General features: G+C 47.2%; 1 protein-coding gene and 1 pseudogene across 3 annotated transcripts; both read left to right on the top strand.

The window, feature by feature from the left end:
- Positions 1 to 3925: 3925 nt before the first annotated feature.
- LOC120683959 (inositol transporter 1-like) lies at positions 3926 to 8506 on the top strand. 3 transcript variants are annotated; one of them, XM_039966046.1, is made up of 7 exons: positions 3926 to 4918; positions 5384 to 5454; positions 5544 to 5879; positions 6311 to 6355; positions 6925 to 7032; positions 7109 to 7294; positions 7457 to 8506. In XM_039966046.1, the coding sequence occupies exons 1-7, from the start codon at positions 4774 to 4776 to the stop codon at positions 8126 to 8128; spliced, it is 1563 nt and encodes a 520-aa protein (XP_039821980.1). In that variant the 5' UTR covers positions 3926 to 4773; the 3' UTR covers positions 8129 to 8506. The 3 variants fall into 3 exon arrangements, 2 of the variants coding, with proteins under 2 accessions (XP_039821980.1, XP_039821981.1); XM_039966047.1 differs by lacking the exon at positions 6311 to 6355; XR_005679008.1 differs by having other exon boundaries at positions 5544 to 6365; positions 6925 to 7294.
- Positions 8507 to 13184: 4678 nt separating this feature from the next.
- On the top strand, positions 13185 to 25019 carry LOC120681183 (annotated as a pseudogene).
- Positions 25020 to 26323: the final 1304 nt, after the last annotated feature.

Raw genomic sequence — 26323 nt, 5'->3', positions numbered from 1 at the left:
AGTCATTGTTGTCCACGCGACCGGATAGGTCAGAACTCGGCTTCATCATAGCCGAGGGCAAAGAGCTATCTCAGCTTCTACTGGAACTGAAGATAGTGAAGGTTAAGAGAGATTGTAACAAAGTTGCTCATGAATTAGCTGCGTTAGCTAGGCGTAACACTCACTCAGCGGTATGGTTAGGTCAGGCTCCTGCATGTGCCATAGACCTCATCAATGCCGATTGTATTCAGCCTCCTGCCTAGTTAATAAAGCTCTCTCTTTACCATGCTAAAATTTTGGCTAGCCAAATATTAGGCAAAAAAACTTGCCCACATTTTGGTAGAAAAAATATGAGAGATGGGCAAATTTTGGCACCCAACCAAATAGTGACCAAAATTTTAGTATCAATCCAAGCAGACTCCAATAGAGCAACTTATAAAAAAACTTATAAGGAGAAATGAACTGGGGAACTCGTTGCATTTCAATATGCAAGATGTAAGCTCGTTTAGCTGTAGACAGAATCTCAGGGAGTGCCTTGAAAGCAGTGGCGGAGCGAGTATTAAAATCTACTTATGAGAGTCTACAATTGCTAAAGGAGCGTTTGCTTCCAGGACTAAATTTTAGTCACATGTATGTTTGGACATTAATTAGGAGTATTAAATATAGGTTAACTATAAATCTCAATGCATAAATGGAGGATAATTCGCGAAACGAATCTGTTAAGCCTCATTAATCTATGATTTGAACAAGTTGTTCTACAATTAACATATACTAATGATAGCTTAATTAGGTTTAATAGATTTATCTCATAAATTGGTCTCCATTTATACAATTAGTGTTATAGTTAGCTTATGTTTAACCTTCTTAATAGATATACAAACATACGATGTCACCTCTCAAAAAAATTATGCGATATGAACTAAAAAATTAGCAAATATTCCTAATTTTTATTAAAAACACATAATGGTACAATATAATAAATTATAGCTATAATTATTAAATAACATAGATATAATTATTATATATCTAATGTCCTCGAAATCAACTTGTGAGTCGCATGAGCCCCAGGTGTGGCGGTCGCCACACCTTACCAGTGGCGGAGCCACTGCTTGGAAGAGGTAGTCGTCAAACCAAATTCTGCAGATTTCCGAGGGGATCCTGCGTAGGTGAACAGACTCGATCACGCGACCACAAGTGCATGCGAAAATCCATGTCCAAATCCATTATCCATGCCGGGAGCCAGGGACCAATGATTGGTCGGGTGAAAAGAAGCTTTATCTTCTTACGGCCTTGTTTAGAGTGTGTTTAGTTGATGAAAAAGTTTGGATTTTGGCACTGTAGTACATTTCATTGTTACTGGACAAATAATGTCTAATTATGAATTAATTAGGCTTAAAAGATTCATCTCGTGATAATTAATTAGACTGTGTAATTAGTTATTTTTTTAACTGCATTTAATGTTTCATGCATGTGTTTGAAGATTCGATGTGACGGATACTGTGTGAATTTTTTTTAAACTAAACGGGGCCTTAGATCTCTTTGGATTTTAGATTTTAAGATTTTTGAAAGAGAATCTTCAACATTTGAAGTATTAAATGTAGACTAATCACAAAAATAATTACAGATCTAGTCTGTAAACTACGAGACGAATTTAATGAGTCTAATTAATCCATCATTAGAGCATGTTTACTGTAGTATTACTGTAACAATTTAGTGTCTAATCACGTCATAATTAGACTCATTAAATTCGTCTCGCGATTTACAGTCCATTTGTGTAATGCGATTTAACTATATTTAGTACACTATGCAAACGATTTACAAAAATTTACATTTTGACTTTATGGATCTAAATAGGGCCAGTAATCTTGCATTCAGCTTCGAGCCTCCAGCACATCAGATCGGATGACTAAGAGCATTCTAACAGTTTGTTCAAATTACACTAGCTAAATGTTATTTAGCTTGTCATTTAGCTACTAAAGCAAGGGAAATCCAACAGCTTATCCATCCATTTCCTTCCCCACCTCATCCCCTTCTTCGCGAGTAACCACTGACAACCATGCCCCACCGCGTCAGCACCCTCCTCCTCTCGCTGAGCTCGACGCGCCGCCGCCCCTCCTCCGCTCGCCGCGCTCCTGTGCTGCGGCGCCGCGGCGGCGACAATCTCGCGCGCCGGCCTCGCTCCACTACATCGGCGCCCCCCTCCTGCTCCTCCCGCTCGTCCCCGCCGGTCATGGAGGCGCGCGCGGCGGCCGCGCACGAGGCCCCCACCGGCCGCCGCTCAAAGGCGCGGGCGGGCGCGCGCGGCCCCCGCCTCCAGCCGCCGCTCGCAGGCGCGGGCGGGCGTACGCGGCCCCCGCCGCCGGCCTGCAGCAGGTCCCCGCTGGCCATGGAGGCACCGGCCGCCGCTCACAAGCGCGCTCGGGCGCGCGGCCCCCGCCTCCAGCCGCCGCTCGCAGGTGCGGATGGGCACGCGCGGCCTCCGCCGCCGGCCGCCAGCCCTGCTGCAGGCGCAGGCAAGGAGCTTCGAGAGGGCGCAGGCGGGCCATGGGAAGAGCTCGGGAGAGGCGCGAGTAACAGCTACGCCACCGTCGCGGCCCGCCCCTCCCACCACCGCGGGCGCAAGCTCCGCCGCCGCGGCCGGACGGGGCGAGGCGGAGCCAGCCGGCGCGCTGCCGCTGAGGGCCGCCGCCGCGGACGCAGGAAGTGAGACCCCCACGCGCGGGGAGCAGATGACGAGCTGCTTGCGCTCGGGGAAAGAAGCGAGCGGAAGTGGGCGCGTACCGAGCCTGATAGCAAGAGAAGCAAGATGGAGAGACTGTTGGAAGAAGTTTTTACTCTATTCTATCCAAATTTACATAGTCAAAACAATTTAGCCACTCTGTTGGACTTGCCCTAAGGCTACCTCCAACGGTGCCCTGTAAACTGCCCCACTGCCCCCACCCTATGTAGGGGGAGCTTTGGGGGGAATCCGATCTAACGGTTCCCCCAAAGCTCACCGTATATAAGGGGGAGTTGAAACTCCCCCCATATATAAGGTGAGTTTCAACTCCTCCTATATCTCTAATCATACCGTTTTTTCGCGATATTAATCATGTTTGAGCCCCGTAACATGATGATAATGCGTATTATGACAGTATAAATATTGTATGATTTTTTTTAAATTCAAAAATAATAAATAGATAGTTAGTTAATGAGTGATAGTATATAGAGGGAATAGATATGGGGGGAATGGTTGGAGAGAAGGAGTTATAGGGAGAGGAATTTTTTGGAGGGATGTAATAAAATATAGTAAATAATATGTTTGGGGGGAGTTGGATGGGGGAATGGTTGGAGATAGGCTATCGGTGCACGAACCAACAAGAGCTCAGATCGAGATCACGTCGCCATCGCAAGGTCCACCGACGAGCAAGTGGCGAGCTCTCAGCCAAGAACTTCTTTTTCCCACGAGGAGGTATGTATAGCTAGCTGGACTAGCTTCATCACAACCACTGAATAAACTATGGCAGACTGGCGGCAGTCCTGGAGAACAGGGCTTGTCTTGTCCGCAGGTGGCCCCTGGTCGTGTCGCCGACGGCGACACCTCACCGTGCCAGCCCCGAACAACCGGACGGCGCACGGCCACAGGCGAGCCGGATTACGCGAGACCGGCGGAGGAAGAAGAGAGAACACGCGAGAGCGGCGTTGGCCGATCGTGCCGGTTGGCAGCAGCATGCCATTGCCATCTCGGCCGGGCCCGGGGGGCCACGGCACATTGCGGCGCTTCGCCTGGCAGCCATGCTCCCCGCCCGTTCCCGGTCACTCGGTTCCGGTGAGCCGCATCAGGCTGCACGCCTCCACCACCATCACGAAGCTTCTAGCAGGCGTGAGGCGTTTTAGTCCTAGGGAGCACGTATTTATTTTTCGCGTAGAAGTTTCTGGGCGTATGCACGACAAAAATACAGGTTATGGCAACGAGCACGGAGCACCGTCAAATGCCTCGTGCATGAATGATGTGGCCATCTGGCCAGTGGCCACGACAGGTTCCAGGTTCCATCGAATCGGCTAGAGATCAGATCATTCGTCCATTTTGCATTGCGATGTGCCTTTCCATGAAAGAAGGCTTACTTACAGCTCAATTCGTTTTTTGTCGTATAATCCACCACCACCGCCGCCGCCGGAAGATGATGAGGATTTAGCAGGTTCATCCGCTCATGTGCTACTTGTATTGCACGGTTTTGCGGGGGGAAACGTGATGATTTTACTCCGGACGAGCAGAACCGGCGAAGTGAAAGCTCGACGACGATGTCCTCTTCCGATTTCCACGGAGGCACAGAAGGAAAAAATCGCCACCTTAAAGTCCAAGCTGATGGAGCAAAGGCAAAAACAATTACTATATTCCAAACTTACAAGCTCCTCTCTCTCCGATCATATCCACACACCAACTCAGCCGTATGAACAAAATCCTCCCTATTTAAGACGGGCGTCGCTGGCTTCAAATACGCCCCCAAAATCTACCCTTGGTCCATTTGCTCGGATCCCTGCCCCCGTTCCTGATCGATTATAGAAATTTCACCCTTTCTCCAGAAATTTCCGGCTTGTTTCGGTCCGGGGCTGCAGCGCTCCGCTGCTCCTAGGTTTGATTTTCGAGCGGTAGCTTGCGTCTCCGTGGGTAAAGATTGGATTTTGAGCGGATTTGGGGGCGTTTCTGCCTGATCCGGGACCATCTTACCTCTGTGAGTGTGAGGTAAGGTCCCGGGGGTTGGATTTCGGGGTGGGAGATTTTTGATGGTCCATTGAGATTCGGCCGGAGCGAAGATGACGATCGACATGTCCATGCCCGGGAGCTCCGGGCTTCTGAACACGGTGGGGAAGAGGAACATGAAATTCTTCGGCAACCGCTATGTGCTCGCGCTCACGGGCGCCGCAGGAATCGGCGGGTTTCTCTTCGGCTACGACACAGGTATAAATTGGTGGAGCTTCTCTTCAAGTTTTGCTTGAGCCATCGATGGCATTAGCGGCTGGTGTTTGGGATCTTTTCATAGTAGGAGATGGTAGTTTCTCGGGTAGGGACTTGATTTGGGCCACGTTATATGAAAACATAGCAGGGTTCTTTTGTAAGATTAGTTTATATTGAATTTGATGGTTTGGAGTCTCTTTCCTCAGTTAGTCAGTTACATATAGACATGATGGTTGACATATATAAATTGTACATTGAAACGGACCTATTTAAAAGCAAAGGTCATTTCAAAATAATTTGTTACTCAAAAAACTGCTTGACGGTGTTTTTGTGGAGCTGAGGCAATTTTTTTGGGTGAGGCTTTTTGGGCAGCACTAGTTGTTCTAAGTACACCTGGAATTCTGGAAAGCTTTGAACCTGCTACTATGATTTTTTTTTTCACTTGTAGCTGAGAATTTATGTTGTCAGGTGTCATATCTGGAGCCCTTTTGTATATCCGTGATGAATTTCCAGCTGTCAGAGACAATTACTTCCTACAGGTTCAGTGTAGTTTACTGATTACTGCTTGCTATAACATGGTACTTCCCCCATATATATACTGAGTGTCTGGATTTGGTTTCTTCCTCAGGAAACTATTGTTAGCATGGCCTTAGTCGGAGCCATGCTAGGAGCTGCTGGGGGTGGTTGGATAAATGATGCATATGGTCGCAAGAAGTCTACTCTTCTTGCTGATTTGATGTTTGCACTTGGCTCAATTGTCATGTGTGCTGCTGGCGGTCCTTACATTCTAATTCTCGGAAGGCTCCTCGTTGGGTTGGGCGTGGGTGTGGCATCGGTCACGGCACCATTATACATTGCTGAAGCTGCTCCATCAGAAATTAGGGGAGGTTTGGTGTCGATTAATGTACTCATGATTACTGGTGGCCAATTCTTCTCCTACCTTATCAATCTCGGCTTTACTGAGGTACTAAATCTCCACTCATGATCCTCTATTCAGCCATTCCTTTGAAATACTTCTCGGCCCAAGTCTCAATTAGGGACAACTAGAAATTAGGGGAACTTGCACCCTATCTTTAAGCTCAGCAAGACAAAGCAACTATGTTTTGTTTCAGTTGCATCAAAAGCTCTTACTATCCTGATTTGTGAATGTGACTTGCATTGTACATAATCCCAGAAACTAAAGACAATATTGAATATTCCTTACATGCACTGATACTACTTTGATGTTGTGCACTTTCTCAAGAACCTTGTAGAAAAGCTGCATCTCACAAGAATGTTTTTTCAGCACGGCAAGTTTACCCCAATCTGTTCTTTTTTATGCATATTTCTACATGGTGTTAACATCCTTGTTGGTGCTAGTTAATTGTTTAACATTCTGTACTGTGAATGAACAAGAGTCGGCGTTCCCCTGCCAGCAGCAATGGAATTATTTCTGACAAGGTGCTGTTCGGTGCGTACCAACTCTGATGTTGGTGAAGTGTTCCATCTCTCTGCATTGGATGTTCAACTGAACTAAGCTGCATCATTGTTTTATATTCCTTTATACACACAATTTAACACTCCTCGGCTCTCATCCTCTACTGTTCCCTCCCAGAAACAATAGCTTGGCACAACAATGATGTTCATGGCCTATTCCACTGTTTACTCACTCATTGCTACATATTTACATACCCAGGGGATTAAAATTGATGAGTTTTTTTCTTTCTTTTTGCGAAAGAAAATTGATGAGACATTGGAATTGCATGGTTTCTGTTTGTGCTGGGAAGTTGATGTGTAGCATTCATAGCAATGGCCAATTAAATTTAGGACACTCATCTGCTTTGCAGCTTCAAATATCATATAATGTCATTTTGCACTGTAGTTAAGAAAAAAATGTTTGTATTAACGAAAAATAATAATTTGAATATAGTAAGTTCTTTTGTTGAAAGAATTCTGTTTGAGTTACACTTAAGCTGCCGATGTATTACTAATATGTGTTGCGGTAGTAATATGCATGCTGCATGGAACAGGTTCCTGGAACATGGCGCTGGATGCTTGGAGTTGCTGCTGTGCCTGCCATTGTACAGTTTGTGCTGATGCTTTTTCTGCCAGAATCTCCCCGTTGGCTTTACTGGAAGGTTATTGCCTTTTGGTTCAGTTATGCATTGTCTCATTTGATGTGATATCCTGTTCTCATCTTAGTTTTCATTACAGGATGAGAAGGCACAATCTATTGCTGTCCTGGAGAAGATCTACGACTCTGATCGTTTGGAAGAAGAGGTAGAGCTGCTTGCTTCATCTTCCATGCATGAATTCCAGGCTGACAATACTGCAAGCTATTTGGACGTCTTCAAGTCAAAGGAATTAAGACTAGCGTTTTTGGCTGGAGCTGGTCTTCAGGTGTGTTCAACCACTGGTTTACTCTGTTACTCATGATCTACTATACTACTTTCAGTTTCAGTGAAGTAGATATTCTAGTACTTGGATACAAGTTCTGCATCTAGATTCAGTTAATAGGCAACAGCATGTCACCTTTTCTAATATAGGCATCAAACTATGCAGGCCTTCCAACAATTCACTGGGATCAACACCGTCATGTATTACAGCCCCACGATCGTCCAGATGGCTGGTTTCACTTCCAACAAATTGGCCTTGCTCCTTTCCCTCTTTGTCGCTGCGATGAACGCTGCTGGGACCATTGTTGGAATCTACCTTATCGACCGTTGTGGCCGCCGTCGCCTGGCCCTTACAAGCCTGTCCGGTGTCGTGATCTCCCTTGTCATCCTTGCTATGGCCTTCATACTGCAGTCATCATCCAGCCTCTGCATGGCTGCTGCTAACGGCACCTGCCAAGGCGCGCTAGGCTGGTTCGCGGTGGCAGGTCTCGCCCTGTACATCGCCTCCTTCTCTCCAGGCATGGGCCCGGTCCCGTGGGCTGTGAACTCGGAGATCTACCCTGAGGCATACCGTGGAATGTCCGGGGGCATGTCAGCCACCATCAACTGGATCTCCAACCTCATCATGGCGCAGACGTTCCTCTCGATCGTGGGGCTGGTTGGGGCCGGCGTGACCTTCCTGATCATTGCCGGAATCGGGGTGCTGGCCTTCATCTTCGTGGCACTGTACGTACCGGAGACGAAGGGCCTGAGCTTTGAGCAGGTGGAGCAGCTCTGGAAGAAGAGAGCGTGGGGAAGCCGTGGCAACTGCCAGAGCCTTTTGGGTGCTGAGCTGTAGGCTATAAACATTTTAGCACTGATCAAGCATGGCAGCAACGGTGGCGTCAGTTTTAAGATGGCTGCGTTGCGCTTGATCGCCTCCATCCGGCTAAAAAGAAGGTTCGTAAGAAAGCTGGATGCAGATCCAAACTGTACTCTGTGGTGGCAGATTGCAATTCTGTTGCCCGATTGTATGTAATGGCCGTAGTGCCCAGTGAAAAATGTTCAGTGTCGGTAAAAGGATCAGAGTCTTCCGTTGCGTTGGGTTGTGCCAGAAGAAGGCCTGTAGGCCTCATATGGCCATATTTGGGTTATATTTTGTACAGCTTTCGGCTTCGAATGTGCCGGAGCGAAGACAAATTCAAATTGTTTGGAAATGGAGAAAAGTTGCAATTCACCCGTTGTCTTGTTCAATCTGCTGACCGGTATGGCCACATCGTAGCCTGTTTCTGATGGTATCATTTCTGCAGCATTGATTGTTTCCGGCACGGCATCGCGACGACCATCGCGGCCGCCCGGGTGCTCGACGATGCCACGATCAAACGTCATCTTGGCCAGAAGCATGGGCGCCGCCGCGCCGGTCGCTGATCCGCGGATGACGGGGGAGATGGCGCAGGCCAGGCCACCGCCGGTGGTCGTCGCGTCGGGCCGTGCCGCCGGCCTTGCGGCCGGCCTCGTTGGCTCATGGGCGCATGGTGGGTTGGAGACAAGGAGTCTTGCGCAGTGGCAGCTACTCGCTCTGTTCCAAATTATAAGTCATTCCAAGAACTTTGAAGGGTCAAATCATCTCAAAGTTTGATCAAAATTATATAGAGAAACACAAAAATTTATGACATCAAATATGTATACTATGAAAATATAGCTAACAAAGAATCTAATGATACTTAATTGGTATTATAAATGTTATTATCTTGTTATATAAATTTGGTCAAACTTGAAAAATTTTGACTCTCCAAGATTCTTGGAATGACTTATAATTTAGAACAGAGGGAGTATTTTATAATTTCCTCAAGATTTTGTGGTCCAATGGCGGTCCAACTTCAGATGTGTTGTATTTGGGATGTGCTGCTGCAGTGCGCCAGTGCAGCAGGGTGGCTCCTGAGACTGGTGTATCTTGGGTCCCGTTTGGTTCCTTGTAGCACAACTAGCGCTACGAGAGAATCTTGTATGCATACGGTACTAAATAAAGTCTATTTGCAAAATCTCTTTACGGATGGGTGTAATTTTTCACGACGAATCTAATAATGATAATTAGTTGATGATTGGCTACAGTAATGCTACAGGGGTTGTGAAGTTAGCTACAGGGGTTGTGAAGTTAGCTACAGTAGATTCGTCTCACGAAATAGCGCAGGAGTTGTGAAGTTAGTTTTGTAAACTGTCTTTATTTAATACCTCTAATTAATAGTCAAAGTTAGCTACAGTAGTTTGTGCTACAAAATCAAATAGGGCCTTGGATTTGAGGTCCAACTCATTCAAAGATAAGCATATCAATAAGAAGAAAACATAGAAACTCAAAGAGTGCATATCAATAAAAAATGTACATTGAATCTGAGTAGCACATGCACTAATTTTTTTGCTAGATTAATCAATCAAATTAAATGAACCACATATCTTATGCACATTTCCTGTACACTAGAAAATAGATTTACAAAAGTTAAGTACTACTTGGTACTCATCCTATGCATTGTTTATCACTTTATCTATATGATAACATATGAACATCATGTGTTTGTGCATCATACCATATTTATCAATTTTATTTTGTTAGGATGGAATAATTTTTAAAATCGTTACACATCTTTTAGTCTCCTTAGCAAAGCACAAAGTTCAGTGCATCTGCTCAAAAAAGGAGGAGGAGAGAGAGAGAGTATCTGTGAACAGGAATGCTAATATTTTTTAGATAAGCAAATATCCTAAGGCTCTTCAATGTTAAAAGGATGCACAAACTTTTTGTGAATCATAAAACAAATGATTGTACTACAAACAAATAATAACATAATGCGAACAAAACATTGAACATCACAAACATTTAATTGTATAGGATAAATGATAAAAAATGCATATCACAAGCAAAATAGTCAACATCACCAAACAATCTAGTCTACAAACTGAACAAATAATTTGACATTGCTAAGAAAATTAGTTACATGTAGAAAAGTAATAATTTTACATAAAAACAACACATAACCTTAAAACTAAATTATTTTTTACACACCAACTAATGAATCTAAAATGCAAACAAATTAGTATACATTAAGGATGAGCCATTTTAAATATGAACAAATATATTGGAATCAAAGAAAAACTAAATGAAATGAAGATAAAAAAGAAGATAACAGGGAAAAATAAATGCCAAATATTAATGTATTGGTATCACTCACACACTTAAACCATTCAAAACAAAAATAGAATAAACATGAATTATGAAAATATAAATAAATGAAACTAATATTATATATGTAGATTATTTGATGAGGTGAAAGTAAAAGGTACCTCCTAGTCGCCCGTCAATGCTAAAATCTCTGGAGTTTAGACGCACAGCTGGTGCGGTACAGCGAAGTGCCAGCCCAGGACCTGGCGGCCCAGGTCCGCGTCAGCCCGGGCCAAAGCGAAACGGCCCACAGCCTGTTTACGACAAGACCCCGCCTCGCCCAACCCATGCGGAAAAGCTCCGCCTCGCCCGACCCTTAGGGCGCGCGCCGCCATGTGGCAATCCACCAACTCCATAGTAGGGGGGCATCGTTGGTCAAAGGGAGACTCGCGTGGGTGGATGTGACCGATCGCTCATGCCCCCGTATGAAACGGGATGGGTGGAGACACGACGGGATCGTACCGGGAGGGAGCACTGCTCAACCACTCCCTTGGAAGTCAGCACCAAGAACGTGATGGCCGTCCGGACGGAGGACGAGCTTGGACGGCCACGCCCAGTGTACAACAACGTCACCAACAGGACGTCATCTACAGTACACCATACCCACTTCCGTCCGCCACGATCTCCACAAGACGGGGAATGGGGGACGAATGATAACTGTTGCCGTCATCGAGGACTGAGGGTCCCGCCACGATGGACAGATGAGGAAGAGTGGGTCGGATTACGCCCGACCCCTGCGGGTTCCTCGTTTTTACCTTTATTCCTTTTTATATTCGACCCCCTCTTTTCCTTAGACTATAAAAGGGAAGAGGGGTACCCGTTAGAGGGGGATCGAACTCACACAAACACACACACACACACACTCACACGCACGCAACCCAGAGACTAGGGAGCCCGTGCCCTCTCTCGCCCGTTTGTAATCCCTACTACGAACTGAGTGCAAGAGCGCAAGAGCTCGAACTGGACGTAGGTACATTCCGCCGGAACCATATAAACCTTGTGTCGTATACTTGCATTACCATCCAAGCCAGTGACGTGCATACAAATTTACTAGCCGGTGATACGAAACACCGACAATATTCAAATTATGTAAAGAAAGAATTAGAAACCAGATCATAAGAATACATTTTTCAAGTAGACAAGATGAAATTATCATAAAAGAATTAGAATTAAAAAGAAAAATGAAAGTCGGGAGGAAAAAAGAAAGAAAAGAAAAGAAGAGGAAAAAGCAGCATGCATGTATATAAATAAAAAATAAGCTGCAAATATGCATGCATGCATAATAAAATCGTGTTGCAAATATGGATGTTGTCAAAATGTATGGAGAGAGAGAGAAAAAAAAGAGGGGAGCGTGTGGGCGCATGCATGCACGTGTAGCGCGTGGGCTAGCATGTGGTGTGCCAAGCGAGAAACATGTATGTACGGCCTAATAGAGAAGCTAATTGGCTGATTAGCTTCCTCAACATGGAAATATCATTTGTAACACGGACGATGTATTAGCCCTGCGGTTGCGCACATGTGGGAGGGATTTCAACACTGTGGCATTACCGATAGTTGCGTGACTCACGGGTCGATATGTGATTTTAGATTCCGCATATATATGTGGCATGGGGGTGTACTTTTCGTCATATGAAAAGGAGAGAATAAATCAAAACCGGCGATTCTGTGATTAACCACAACCAATAAACTATAGAGCGTGGATCAGTCCACATATTAACTTGTAATTAATTAATTGGCTCTTAGTGTACAATCCACCGCGTGCCTACTGCACCAGGCCACTCACCTTCTGCATGCACCATACTAATGTTAGTGAATTGAACGATACCATGATCGAGCCCATCGTGATCAGACGGAGATCAACTGACGCTGGCAATGACCAATGACACGGGCTGAGACAGGCCGGGGTGAACTGGCGACCGATACTCCCAACAGCAGTGTGATCAGATCTCCATTCTTCAACGCCGGCGATGCACAGGAAAGTAGAAAGTTTCGCGCGCGCGCGCACGTCACCATCGTGGTAAGCGCTCGCCCACCCAGGGCCAGGACAGGGAGATACGCGCGCCCAGCCGCGATACGCGGCGTCGCCACCAGCGGGGCGCGCGGGCATGATCAGCCAGTTCACCACGTGATCGAACCCGGAGCCAACAATTCAAGAGCCCCTTGCTCTTCGTGTACAATGCATTTGTTTATTTTTTTATTTATTCATACGCTGGGATTTCTACTATTTATTTTTATTTCCTTTATTTTAAAAAATATAATGGCCTTAATTACATTTTGTCCAACCTGTCTTCACGCGAGCGCAGGTATGGGCGTTCAGTAAACCAATCACAATATGAGTGTCATAGGAGTGTTATGAATATTAAATATTATACCACAGCAGCAAATTTGCTGACATGAGAGTTATTTATAAGAAGAGAAATGTGGAGTTTCATAGGATGAGAGAAGAGTATCTCGGTAACATAGTTATCAAGTTAACAGTTTTGATAATTGTGTGATGACACTATTGAGACTGGTCTAAGACAGTAACACTCGTGTCGGCTGCTTATACATGTCTCCGTATATATACATCAGAGAGGAACTTTGGAGGAGCTTGTGCTAGAGCATCTCGTGCATTCAACAGAACCGAGCCAGTTGCTTGTGCTCCGGAAGAGGCCTGGCTCGAGTAGTTCTTCTTCTTCCCTCCGTCCCAAGAAGCTTAAGCTAAATGGCTGCTGAAGAAGTGTATGTGGACTGGAGAGGCAATGCAGTGGACGACAGGAGGCATGGAGGCATCAGGGCAACTCTCTTCCTCTACGGTATGTAAGGTTCATGGGTGTGTGCCTTTGTTCGGTAGGTGATCTGTTTGATTTAGACCGCCACCTGTTCCTGTTACAAAGTTCTGCACGAGTGCTCTGTTTGTTGTGTTCTTGCAATCTCTTGCAGTGCTTCTTTCCTTCTTTTTGCCCTGACACTTTTCAGGATTTGTCGCTATCCGTCTGCGGAGGTCTTGAAAGGAATCGGGTGCTCGTAGCCTAAGAGAGGGAGGGGGTGAATTAGGCAAACTAAAAACCTTAACCTCAAGCTCCAACTAATTTGCACAAAACGTAAACTAGATCATGCTATCAAGATGTGCAACTACGGTTTATCTAGTGTGAAAATCCTCATCTCAAAAGAGTTATGCAACCTATGGCCAATCCTATTAAGATTCTACTCTATGAAAGTAAAGGCACACAAGATTGCAATAAGTAAATGCAGAAGCTTAAAGGAGGGATGAGAGAAAGCAAACTCTTTGACACGATGATTTATCCCGTGGTTCGGTTAGCCACAAAGACACACCTACATCCACGTTGTTGAAGCACTCACAAAGAGTATTGCTTCTCGGCAACCAAGTCTCTTCCGTGAACACAATCACGGTCACCTTGGCCCCGGGTTCCACTAAGGAGCTTCACCAAGAAGGGTGGGGGTCTCCACGTCCCCCGCACAAAGATGTCGTCGCCGCTCTACACCAAGCCGGAGGGTCGATGACGTTGCCGGCGAGCCACCAAGACTCCAAGGGGCCGACGCACTGAGTACAAGATGTGATTCTCTCCTAGAAACAAGGCACAAGGCACAATCCTTACTCTCTCACTCACTCAAGAGCTAAACTAGTGCTAAATCTAAGAATGTGATCAATTTGCTCTTTGGTTGGCTTGGAGATGTTCTTCAATGTGTCGAGTGTCTCTCTGAACTCCAGCAAATTTCAAATGACCGGGGGGGGGGGGGGAATCCATATATATAGCCCTCCAAGTTGAACTAGCCGTTTAGAGCTGTTAATCCTTTTTTGATAATCCGACGGGTCGGATAATCCGACGGTGCTCTGACAAAGGGCGTCGGATCATCGGATCACTCTGTGTCCTTGGGTATCCGTTGAGCTTCTGACAGCTGACGTGGAGGCCGTCGGATAGTCCGACTCATTACTCCGACGGGGCGTCGGATCATCCGGTCCTGAAGAGTTTTCTTCTTCTGCGCCTGCAATGCTGACGTCATTAGTCCGACGCTTTTGTCCGACGGTGCGTCGGATCATCTGGTGCGGAAGGCTTAATTTGAATTCCAAGACAACGTTTCTGATCATTGATCCGACCATTACTCCGACGCTTCAAAAATCACACGTCAGATCATCCGATCCTGAAGCAAATTTTCCAACTCGAGAAACATGCTCTCTGGTGAATGCTCCGGGCATTAGTCCGACCCTACTTTTCTGGCGTCGGATCATCCGGCTGCATTGGTCGGATAGTCCGAGCATGGGGGTGTCGGATTATCCGGTCATACTGTGTTTTTCCTATTTCACTGTGGCTTGATATCTCTACGGTGAATTGGACACCTCGTCTCGACGGTGCATTGGACGTCTCGTCTCGACGGTATATTGGACGTCTCGTCTCGACGGTATATTGGACGTCTCGTCTCGACGGTGCATTGGACGTTATCCAAAGGACCTAAAAAATCCTACAAATATGATCTCGCAAACTCATTAGTCTCATTGATTGCGTTGTCACTTGATCACCAAAATCGTTCAAAATAACCTAAATGGGGCCATGTTCGTTACAGGTCTGCGCCATGCAAGGGCATGTTTGCAAAGTAGAATAGGCTTGAGCTTGTTTCGGTTTCAGTGTTGAGTATTTAGCTTTCGAGTGTACTACCTTTTTGTGAAAGTGATGTGAGTGAAGGCTTGGCATGCTAACTGATCATGCTACTATGACGAACTCCCCCTAGCATGCCACAAACTGGATACGCACTGATGGTTGTTGCTACTATGATGGTTCTTGCACTCGCGCACTTCTTGGTCTTGTTTGGGAGCTCTGTTCTGTTTACGATAACAAAAGCTAAATATGCAAACAAAAACAAATAGAACGCCAAAGTTTCTCTTTTATTTGAAATTGGGGGATATCGGAATAGCGCTTCGAGAAAGAGGCATTTCATGTTGGCAACTGACAGTATGACCTCTTCGATGAATTTTTATTTTTTTTAATACAAAATTATACTGTAATTACGGAATAATACCCTGGATCTGTGGAATTTTAAAACTATACCCCTTTCGTCTGTCCAGCAGACGAAATCTAAATTTCGTCTACCCAAAGGACGAAAATACAATATTTTCGTCCTATCGTCAGACGAAATATAATTTCGTCGAACCAGTAGACGAAAATGTATGAAAAGGACAATTTTTGTGGGGCATGCTAATTTTTGTCTACCCGTTGGACGAAATTTATAAATTTCGTAGACGAAATCTAATTTTCGTCTACCATTGGACGAAATTTAGTTGTCATTGGCAGCTCTGAGTTTCTGTTTTTGAATAGATATTTGAACACCTTTCTGATGTTTTGCACAAAAATAAATCATACATTTTTGTAGTCCAATGTTTCTGTACTTAGTGGTAATTTTTTCCCAAAAGTTTTGCATAAAGTAATTTTTTATATACGTCCAAAATGAGCCACTTGTAATGGCAGAACGTAGACTTAGAAAAAATTATTTTATGCAAAATCTTTGGAAAAAAATTTACCACTAAGTACAGGGAACATTGGACTACAAAAATGTATGATTTATTTTTATGCAAAACATTAGAAAGGTGTTCAAATATCTATTCAAAAATAGGAACTCAAAGCTATCGATGACAACTAAATTTCATCTAATGGGTAGACGAAAATTAGCAGGCCCTACGAAAATTGTCCTTTTCGTCTACTGGTTCGACGAAATTGTATTTCGTCTGACGATCGGACGAAAATACCGTATTTTCGTCCTTCGGGTAGACGAAATTTAGATTTCGTCTGCCCACAGACGAAAGGGGTATAGTTTTGAAATTCCACAGATCCAGAGTATTATTCCGTAATTACAGTATAATTTTGTATTAAAAAAAATAAAAAACTTTGATTGGTTGTTTAGAGTATACAACTGGTTTCCATCTGGATCCGCAGCTGTAGGAATTGTACGACTCGAAAGTAAAAGAAAATGGGGACCTACAACACGAGGTATCCAACGAAAGATAGGAAAATAACTGACAGTTTGACCTCCTCTATTCTTTATCTGACATCTTGATCTGTGCTCTGTAGAAGCAGCTGCAAGAGTACACTGACTGCTATAAACTCCAAACTATTGCTCTGTTTGAAGAAGGGTGCACTTGCATCAATGATAAGCTATCAAGATAAGATGCAATCCCGTATATAAAAAAAATCATTGATTTCTTTTTCAAAACATCCGCAGTAAAACAACATGATTTGTACTGAAAATGCACTGCATCACTATACCGCTGAACTAGCCACCAGTTGGCACGTTAAATCAAAGTTAGTTCTACGAGAGCCCTTTTAGCTATAAATCATGTTTTGTGTTCTAAGTTTCAGCTATGTGCCAAATGAACATTTGACAAGGTTATGTAAATTTCAACCCACACACAAATGTTTCAAAAAGGTTCAGAATAGTCACATCCTTTTCGAAACGCTGCATGCACAGACAAATCTACCTGAATATGTAAGATATGTGAATCTTGGCAAGCCAGCAACCTCACCTTTCTTGGCTCGCGTACAACTACACTTGGTAACCTGAACTAGTCTTGATTGGTCGGTCCAGAACTCCGGATCAGTATTTCTTACAGAAATTAGATGTTCCGCCTCTTCAAACCAGTTGCAACCAAACAGTTTGAGTTGAATGTTATGCTCTTTGCAGTTTTGTTCATGCTGAGAAGCTGCCCTAGCAGCTCAAACTACAGCGTGGAGGCCTATTTCCAAGGGACGTTGCATCTGGATATTGTGACCTCATCAACTGTGATCGGCTACCTGGTTGGCACTGTGTTAGTATCTGCTGCACTGATGAACTTCATCTCTGACGATGCATATATTAAGCGAACCACTGCTATATTTGTATTCGGCCCCTGTGTTGTCCTGGTAACTTACTTCTCATCAATCTAATTCTCAGTTAAAAAGTATTATGAGTCAGTTATACATTTTTTAACTAATAATTATTCTTGTTTCTATCAAACAAAATCATCTCTATTTTGGCTGCAATTTGCAACTAGAGTTACCGAAGCAAAAGCATAGCACGTTGATTAAGCTTCTTTTAGGCTATGCCAGAACAGTACAAGATAGACATAATTTAGAAGTTTATTCCATAAAAAATGCTTTACTATACGCGATAGTAATAGCTCTTAGAACGTATTTTCTTTCGAAATTGGAACCCAGAAGTTAAAAACTGCCAAATTATAAACATTTTTTATTGCATGATGCAGGGTTATACGTTGTTAGCACTGCAAGCTCATTTTCCTTTACTTCATCCCGAAACTTGCGAGATAAACAAAGAACTAAACAACTGTAAGCCAGTTAAAGGTTGGAACTTGACATTGCTCTACATGAGCTTACTATTGTTCGGTATTGGCGAGGGCTGCATGCGTTCTTGCATACCATCTCTTGGTGGAGATCAGTTCAGCAATGATGACCCCAAAAAATCACAGCTCAAGAGTATGTTCTTGATCTGCCTCAAGTTTGCAAATTCTCTTGGAGCAATAATTGGCTTGGTCTTCTTGGTGTGGATCGAGAATAACTTGGGTTGGGACATTGGATTTATGATATGTGCTCTTATTGTTCTTGTAGGGCTGCTTGTGGCAGCCAGTGGAATGCCTTTCTATCGAATGCAGAATCCAATCGGAAGTCCTCTAACTACAACATTGGAGGTAAAAGTTCCCACAGTGCTTGTCATATGGAATATACACCTGTTGCTGCGACTCGGTATACTTGTTAAAATTACAATCAATAAATATAAAAGGTTTCAACATGTGATTACTTTGCCTTCAATGCTTAATGCTGAAAGATCATGGCATCTTATTCAGAAGTTTAAATATATAGCAGATAATTACTCAAAAGCAATAAAGGAACTTAGACCTTTTTGGTGTATATGAATAGAAAACAAAATTAAATTTATTATCAAGATCAGCTGGTTTGTATTAATTCAATACAAAAGGGAAAAACCGACTTACAGAGGTTCTTGAGTTCTGACCCTGGTACACCCTTACAGATTCTTGTCATTTCATAAAAGCAGAGGCAAGCCATTGTAGATGTAATCGAGCTGCAAGAAACTGCCAGAGCAGACTGCATCCACAAATCTGGGTAAGTTCCTCACTGATCACATTTCCCTGGAAACTTACTCATTTAACAAGAGTTACATTTATTTGTATCCCAATCATTATCTCCATGAAACGATTGTTGGACAAATCCTGAATACATGCTGGAGATAACAGCCCAATTTCATTTTGCAGCACTAAAGTTGATGAAACAACAAAGGCTATCACCCGAATGCTTCCTGTTAGAATGTATTGATGTTATTCATTAATGGGTCATTAGTATTGGCTTATTGGGCCTGATGGGCTGCGCTGCAGGGGGCCATGCGCCCAGCTCTGCAAGCGCCAGGCACCTGTGTGTGCCTTAGGGTTTTGTGTTGTGTTAGGCAAGGATCCTCTAGATTGGATATTTCCTTTAGACCCTAGCTGATCCTTGCATATATAATATAACATCCTGTTCATTGGAATACAATCACAATTCCCGTGCCTACACTTTCCTTCATGGTATCACGAGTCCGGGTTTCCATCCCGCCTCACCTTCCGCAACCCTAGGGTGTGAGCCGCCCTGGCTGCACCCCTCCCCTCCTCGGCGGACCTTCTGCGCGCCATGGCCGGCCTCACCGACCTTCCTGACGCGACTGCCGCCGGCGACATCGACCCCGAGGCCTCCAAACGCGCTGCTGAGCGCGCTGCGCAGGCTGAGCGCCTCGAGGCTGCGCGCGCCGCTGCCCTAGAGCGCGCTGCGCAGGCCGAGGAAGAGGCCGCAACTGCTGTGCGCGACCGCGATGAGGCCGCTGCATGCGCGCGTGCCGCTCTTGATCGCGCTGCGAAGGAGCGCGCCGCTGCTGCGGCTTCGTCTCCCATCGCCGAGTCCCCTGGAGATGATGCCGGCGACTCCCCCAAGCCCTACGCCGGCAAACAAGATCTTCAGGACGCCCTTCTTCTCCATGAGGCTGCCGCCATCATGAATCTGCACGCCCAGGCCATCGGCGTACAGAACATTCGCGGCCTCGTCCCCATCGTCCTCGACTCCTCGGCGGACAACTACTCGCGTTGGCGCAAGTCCTTCCCCCTCACCCTCGGTAATTCTCCCTGCAGGATCACGTTCTGTACGATGGTCATGCCCCTGCTGTCCCAGATTGGATCCGGATGGACTGCGTGGTGTTGTCGTGGATCCACGGCACCGTCTCCTCCGACATCGCCGATGCCCTAGATCGCGACTGCACTGCGCGCGCCGCCTGGCTCGCTGTCCAGGACCAGTTCCTTGGGAACCAGGAGCACCGCGCCCTCTACCTCGACGCCGCCTTCCGCGACTTCAGTCAAGGCGATCTCAGCATCAACGACTACTGCTCCCAGTTCAAGAAGAAGGACGAGAAGCTCCGTGATCTTGGCGAACACATCACGGATCGCACTCTCGTCCTCAACATTCTTCGCGGCCTCAACGAGCAGTAATCCGTCATCGCCTCCCACCTCCGGCGCGGACGGCCCTTCCCCACCTACGCCGACGCCAAGGCTGAGCTGCTCATGGAGGAGCTCTCCCTCAAGCATCGCTCCACTGCTCCTGCTACTGCCCTGGTGGCTGCTGCAGGCGCTTCTGCTTCAGCCCCTTCTGCAATGCCATCTGCATCCGGGGCAAGCAGCAACAGCAGCGTCGTGGCAAGCACGGCGCCAGAAGAACAAGACCGGCGGGTCTGGCGGCTCCAGCACCTCATCTACCGCCGGCCAGAAGACTTCTGGCGCCTCTCCAGACGCTCCCCAGGGCTGGCTATCCTTCTACAATCCCTGGACAGGGATGATACAGATGTGGCCAGGCCCTCGTCCACCCCTGGCGCCCATCCCGACGACGCCGCAGCAGCCGCATCACCAGCAGCAGCATGCGCTGGTCGTGCAGCAGCACCAGCAGGCGCCTCCCGTGCCCTTCCAGCAGCCTGCAGGCGCTGGACAGTGGGCCTCTCCTGCGCCAAACTACTACAATCCACTGGTGGGATCTCCCACCTGGGATCAGCGCTCCCTCGCCTCCGCCTTCAGCACCATGACGGTGACTCCACTTTCCGGCGGTGACCGGTACTTCGACTCTGGGGCTTCTTCACACATGGCTTCCGACGCCGGTATCCTTTCTCACTCAACCCCTCGGTCATCTTCTCCTTCCTCAATTATTGTCGGTAACGGGTCCCTTGTTCCTGTTACTTCCACTGGCTCTACCACTCTTCCAGGTTCTTTTCAGCTTCATAATATTCTTGTTTCTCCTGTGCTGATTAAGAATTTGATTTCTGTACGCCAGTTCACTACTGACAATAATTGTTCTATTGAATTTGACCCTTTTGGTTGTTCTGTGAAGGATCTTCCGTCCAGGAGCGAGATCATCAGGTGCAATAGCTCCGGTCCGCTATACCCCCTGAGGTTTCCTCCAGCCACCTCCTTCGTCGCCGGTACCCCGCAGTCGCTTTGGCATCGCCGCCTTGGTCACCCTGGTCATGAAGCTTTAGCTAAGCTTGTGCCTCATCTTCCATCATGTACCCGAGATATTAGTCCTACAGTTTGTCACGCGTGTCAGCTTGGTCGTCATGTTCGTCTACCTTTTCCTGTATCGACATCTAGAGCTACTCATAATTTTGATCTTATACATTGTGATCTGTGGACCTCCCCTGTTGCAAGTATCACTGGTTACAAATATTATCTAGCAGTGCTCGATGATTGTTCTCATTATTTGTGGACGTTTCCTTTACGCCTCAAGTCTGACACCTACACTACTCTGACTAATTTCTTTGCCTACGTGTCTACCCAGTTTGGCGCCACTGTCAAGGAAGTCCAGTGCGATAACGGCCGCGAGTTTGATAATTCTAGCGCCCGCACGTTCTTCCTCACCTGTGGCATGCATCTACGTATGTCCTGCCCATACACCTCGTCTTAGAATGGTAAGGCCGAATGCATCATTCATTCTACGAATAACATTGTTCGTTGCCTCCTTCTCCAGGCCGGCTTGCCGCCATCCTACTGGGTCGAGGGTCTTCATGCCGCCACCTATCTCCTCAACCGCCTACCCACCAAGACGCTTCAGTACTCTACTCCACATATGGCTCTTTTCGCCACATCCCCGTCTTATGAGCACTTACGCGTCTTTGGTTGCCGTTGCTATCCTAACCTGCCAGCCACAGCACCTCATAAGCTAGCCCCTCGTTCTGTGCCTTGTGTCTTTCTCGGCTATTCACAACACCATAAGGGGGTACCGGTGTCTTGATCCTATTTCTAATAAGATCATTATTTCTCGTCATGTCATTTTTTATGAGTCCTCCTTCCCCTTTCTGGAACAGCGTCCGACCGTTGCTCCTCGGGCTTATGAATTTCTTGAGGATTTCACTAACACGCTACTGGCACCAATTGGTTCCCAGTCTGCTGTTTCTCCTGCAGGTTCACCCTTAGCTTCGGCTGCAGCCTCCTCTGGTGCCGGCGCTGGCATACATCCCACAGCCAGCGCGCCGACCCCTGCTGCGCCACACGCGGCCACGGACGACTCCCTCGCTGCGCCACGCGCGGCATCGTTCGGGCCTCCTCCAGGCTTTCCTCCACTTGCTGTGCCACGCGCAGCACCGGCTTCTCTCCTGTGGGGACTCCCTCGCCAGCGCCGGGCGCGGCCATGAGTCCTCCCGCGACAGGAGTACTGGATAGCTCGGCTTCCTCGCCTACAGCGCTCGCCTTCCAGTGGACTTCGAGACATCCTGCTGCCAGCCAAGGATGTTCGGTTCGTCTACTCTCGATGCCCCACGGCGCCCGCTCCAGTGGAGTCTGCTGATGCTCCTGCGCCCTCCCTGCCCAAGGGAGTTGTCGCTGTTCCTGAGCGTCCGTCCAATCAGCACTCCATGGTGACTCGCGCAAAGCATGGTTTTCGTGTGCCCTCAGTCTTCCATGCTTCCGTGCTCAGCCCCATCCCGAAGACTTTCCGTAGCGCACTTGCGATCCTCAATGGCGTGCTGCTATGGAAACTGAGTATGCTGCTCTTGTCCAGAATCACACCTGGGACCTGGTGCCGCGACCTCCGCGGGCTAATGTGGTTTTTGGCAAGTGGGTTTTCAAGCACAAGTTCAAGTATGATGGCAGTCTGGAGCGTTATAAAGCTCGCTGGGTTTGTCGTGGTTTTACTCAGCGTCCTGGAGTTGATTTTGGCGAGACTTTTAGTCCGGTTGTCAAACCGGCTACTGTTTGCACTATGTTGTCTCTGGCTCTTTCTCGACATTGGCCGATTCACCAGTTGGATGTCACCAATGCTTTTCTTCATGGCACCTTGACAGAGACAGTATACTGCACACAGCCGTCTGGATTTGAGGATCCCTCTCAGCCTGGACTTGTCTGCCGCCTGAACAAGTCACTCTATGATTTGAAGCAAGCTCCGCGCGCCTGGTACAGTCGATTTGCCAGCTATCTGCTATCTCTGGGGTTTACAGAAGCCAATTCTGACACCTCTCTGTTCATCTTTCATCGTGGCACGGACATGGTTTACCTGCTTCTCTATGTGGATGATATTGTTCTCACTGCTTCCTCTCCGGATCTCCTTCGGCGCACTATATCAGCTTTGCAGCGGGAGTTTTCGATGAAGGATCTTGGTGAGCTTCACCATTTTCTGGGGATGCATGTTCAGAAGGTTGCAGATGGTCTCTTGTTATCTCAGCGGCAGTATATCTTGGATATTCTTGATCGGGCTGGTATGGCTGATTGCAAGCCTTGTGCTACTCCTGTGGACACCAATCCGAAGGTCTCAGCTGACTCAGGCGCTCCTGTTGCTGATTCTACGGATTTTCGGAGCTTGGCTGGTGCACTTCAGTACCTCACCTTCACTCGGCCGGATATTTCATATGCAGTTCAGCAGATCTGTCTTTATATGCATGATCCTCGGGAGCCTCACCTTGCTGCTCTTAAGCGCATTCTGCGCGGTACACCCTCTCTTGGATTATTGATTCGACCATCTGCCAGTTCTGAGTTGATTGTCTACTCCGATGCTGATTGGGCAGGCTGTCCGGATACCCGGAAATCTACTTTTGGGTATGCTGTTTTTCTTGGAGATAATCTTGTGTCTTGGTCTTCCAAAAGACAGAACACTGTCTCCCGCTCTAGTGCTGAAGCTGAATATCGCGCCGTTGCTAATGCTGTGGCAGAGGTTTCTTGGCTGCGTTAGCTTCTTGGTGAACTTCAGGCTCCACTTCGCCGTACCTCTTTGGTCTATTGTGACAATATCAGTGCCGTCTACATGTCCTCCAATCCTATGCAGCACCAGCGAACGAAACATATTGAGATCGATCTTCATTTTGTTCGAGACAAGGTGGCTGTTGGTGATGTTAAAGTTCAGCATGTTCCGACTTCGTCTCAATATGCGGACATCTTCACCAAGGGGCTTCCGTCTTCTATTTTCACGGAGTTCAGGTCCAGTCTGAACGTCCGCGTGCCGCCGATCAGACTGGGGGGTGTTAGAATGTATTGATGTTATTCATTAATGGGTCATTAGTATTGGCTTATTGGGCCTGATGGGCTGCGCTGCAGGGGGCCATGCGCCCAGCTCTGCATGCGCCAGGCACCTGTGTGTGCCTTAGGGTTATTCATTAATGGGTCATTAGTATTGGCTTATTTTCACGGAGTATGCTGCTTATTGGATATTTCCTTTAGACCCTAGCTGATCCTTGCCTGTATAATGTAACATCATGTTCATTGGAATACAATCACAATTCCCGTGCCTACACTTTCCTTCACTTCCAATCTTTATCAGCTGCTTGGTCATCTACTTGCCCTTCACGCTGTTGATGACATTAACCATACAAGTTGGCAGCACAATGGACAAAGGGGTAGGAGCAATCCAGATACCTTCTGCCTCTCATAGCAATCCCAACAGCATTCCACGTGCTGATGCAGCCATGCTACAGCCGAGTCTTGACACCTCTGCTGAGAACAACCATAGGCCACGAGTGCAGAATCACCCCACTGCAGCGTATTGGTGCTGGTTCAGTTTGTGGGACAGCAGCGGCATGCATCGCCACATTGGTGGAAGCAAAAAGAATGACTATTGTGGAGCAGCACGGGTTAACATCGAGAGGAACTGCTGTGCCAATGTCTGTCTTCTGGCTGGTGATCCAGTACATCCTGCTGAGCATCATGGATGCAGCATCCTTCGGTGGATTGGTTGAGTTCATCAAGAGTGATGCGCCTCCAACAATGAAGCCTATCGCACCAGCAGTGCAGTCTTTTCTGGCTGGATTCGCTGCCTGGTCATGTTGCGCCTTCATTCAGCTCGTGAACAGAGCGACAAGGCATGGAGACGGCGGTAGAGGATGGCTGGACGGAACAAACTTCAACAGAACACGCCTTGATCACTTCTTCCTGTTACTGACAGTCTTCGAGCTGGTGGCATTGATCAATTACACTTTCTGGGCCAGGCGGTACACGAGGAAGCTGCAATGCGTCAGTACTGTCGGATTAGACGAGGACAACTCAAGAAACTAAACAGCCAAACAGTGTCAGTGCAGTAGATAGGAGTAGCCGAGTAGGTCGTAAAGACCACAATTTTGATAAAAATTTATTGTATTGAAATCATAGACATTATAGAGACTGTGGATCCGAGAAATTCGACAATATGTGTCAACCAAATAGCAGGTCAGCAGCAGGAGTTATCTAACCAATGTGCGAAATTTTCTGCAGATGCAAACAATTGCTATCTTAAGTGCACAAGCCCATCAAGCAATCATTTCTCACAACCCTTTTTCAATCACCATTTGCAGAAAATAAATAAGACCAAATTCTTTTGTGGTAACCTCCTTGCAAGGGTGCTAGAATCTGACCACATTCGAAGGGAAAGAAAATGCATAGGGATCCTGCTCCACCTCTCATGGCGGAGTCGCTATTCCCGAGCGGCCGGCTTTCAGCCCAATATGGAGAGCAACAACAAAGTGATACTTGGGACCATCTCCCCCCAAAAAAACTAGCCCCATGGGTGAGCAACTCCCTCACACTTATAAGTTATGCTACTCCACTCTCCACAAGCAAGGTGGGACTATTCCCAACAGTTTGCTGGGGGTGGGGTGGCTCCATGGCCACCGGACCTAGAGGAGGGGGCGGCGGCCCGGCGGTGATGCGGTTCAGCCGGCAATGGAGGCGAGGCGCCGCGGTAGCACTGCCAGCCGGGCGGGGGTTGGCCCCCGGTGGGTCGGTGGCCGGCGCGGCGGCAAGAAGGGTGTGCTGGGCGGGCGGCACGATGTTGGGTGGTGGGTGGGCGGTGCAGCGGCGAGAGCCGCCGACCAGGGCAGAGGATGAGGGGGGCGGGGCTGAGGATGGCCGGAGGAAGTAGATCACCAGCAGTTCTATGATTGGATCGGTAGAAATTGCTTAGAGCGATAAATAGACGACGCCCGGTTTTTAGGTACCCCCGGTTGGAGAGAAAGACGGTGATGGTGGCGGGTCCGAGGACGAGACTATCCCAGCACAAAACTAGGGAGGCTATTGCGTAGACCCATTGTAGAAGTAGTTATCTTCCTTCTATTGCCACACCCATCTTCTTCCTTCTTCCTCACCCCCCCCCCCCCGCGTCGTCGTAATTCCACCCCAACCGATGGCTGCCGCCCGCCCACCCACCCACCACCGTACCGCCAGTCTTCCACCCCGACCTTCTTCTTGCCCTATCGTCGGCCGCCGTTCACGGAGGTCTAGCCCCCACTTGGTTGGTGGTGCTCGCGCACCGCCTTGCCTCTGCTGTCGGCCATACAACCACCGCCGCCGCCACCGACCTCGCCTCTAGAGCCGCCGGCCATTAG

Source organism: Panicum virgatum, chromosome 7N (assembly GCF_016808335.1).
Source record: "Panicum virgatum strain AP13 chromosome 7N, P.virgatum_v5, whole genome shotgun sequence".
NCBI classification, from domain to species: Eukaryota; Viridiplantae; Streptophyta; class Magnoliopsida; order Poales; family Poaceae; genus Panicum; species Panicum virgatum.
The sequence above is the reverse complement of the archived record's forward strand: the minus strand, read 5'-3'. Positions and strand labels throughout refer to the sequence as shown.

Excerpts from the sequence above, each read along its gene's own strand:
- LOC120683959 (XM_039966046.1), top strand. The coding sequence starts at position 4,774 with ATGACGATCGACATGTCCATGCCCGGGAGCTCCGGGCTTCTGAACACG. Across the intron at positions 4,919-5,383 it reads TCTCTTCGGCTACGACACAG|GTGTCATATCTGGAGCCCTT; the intron begins GTATAAATTGGT and ends TTATGTTGTCAG. Across the intron at positions 6,356-6,924 it reads ATGGAATTATTTCTGACAAG|GTTCCTGGAACATGGCGCTG; the intron begins GTGCTGTTCGGT and ends TGCATGGAACAG.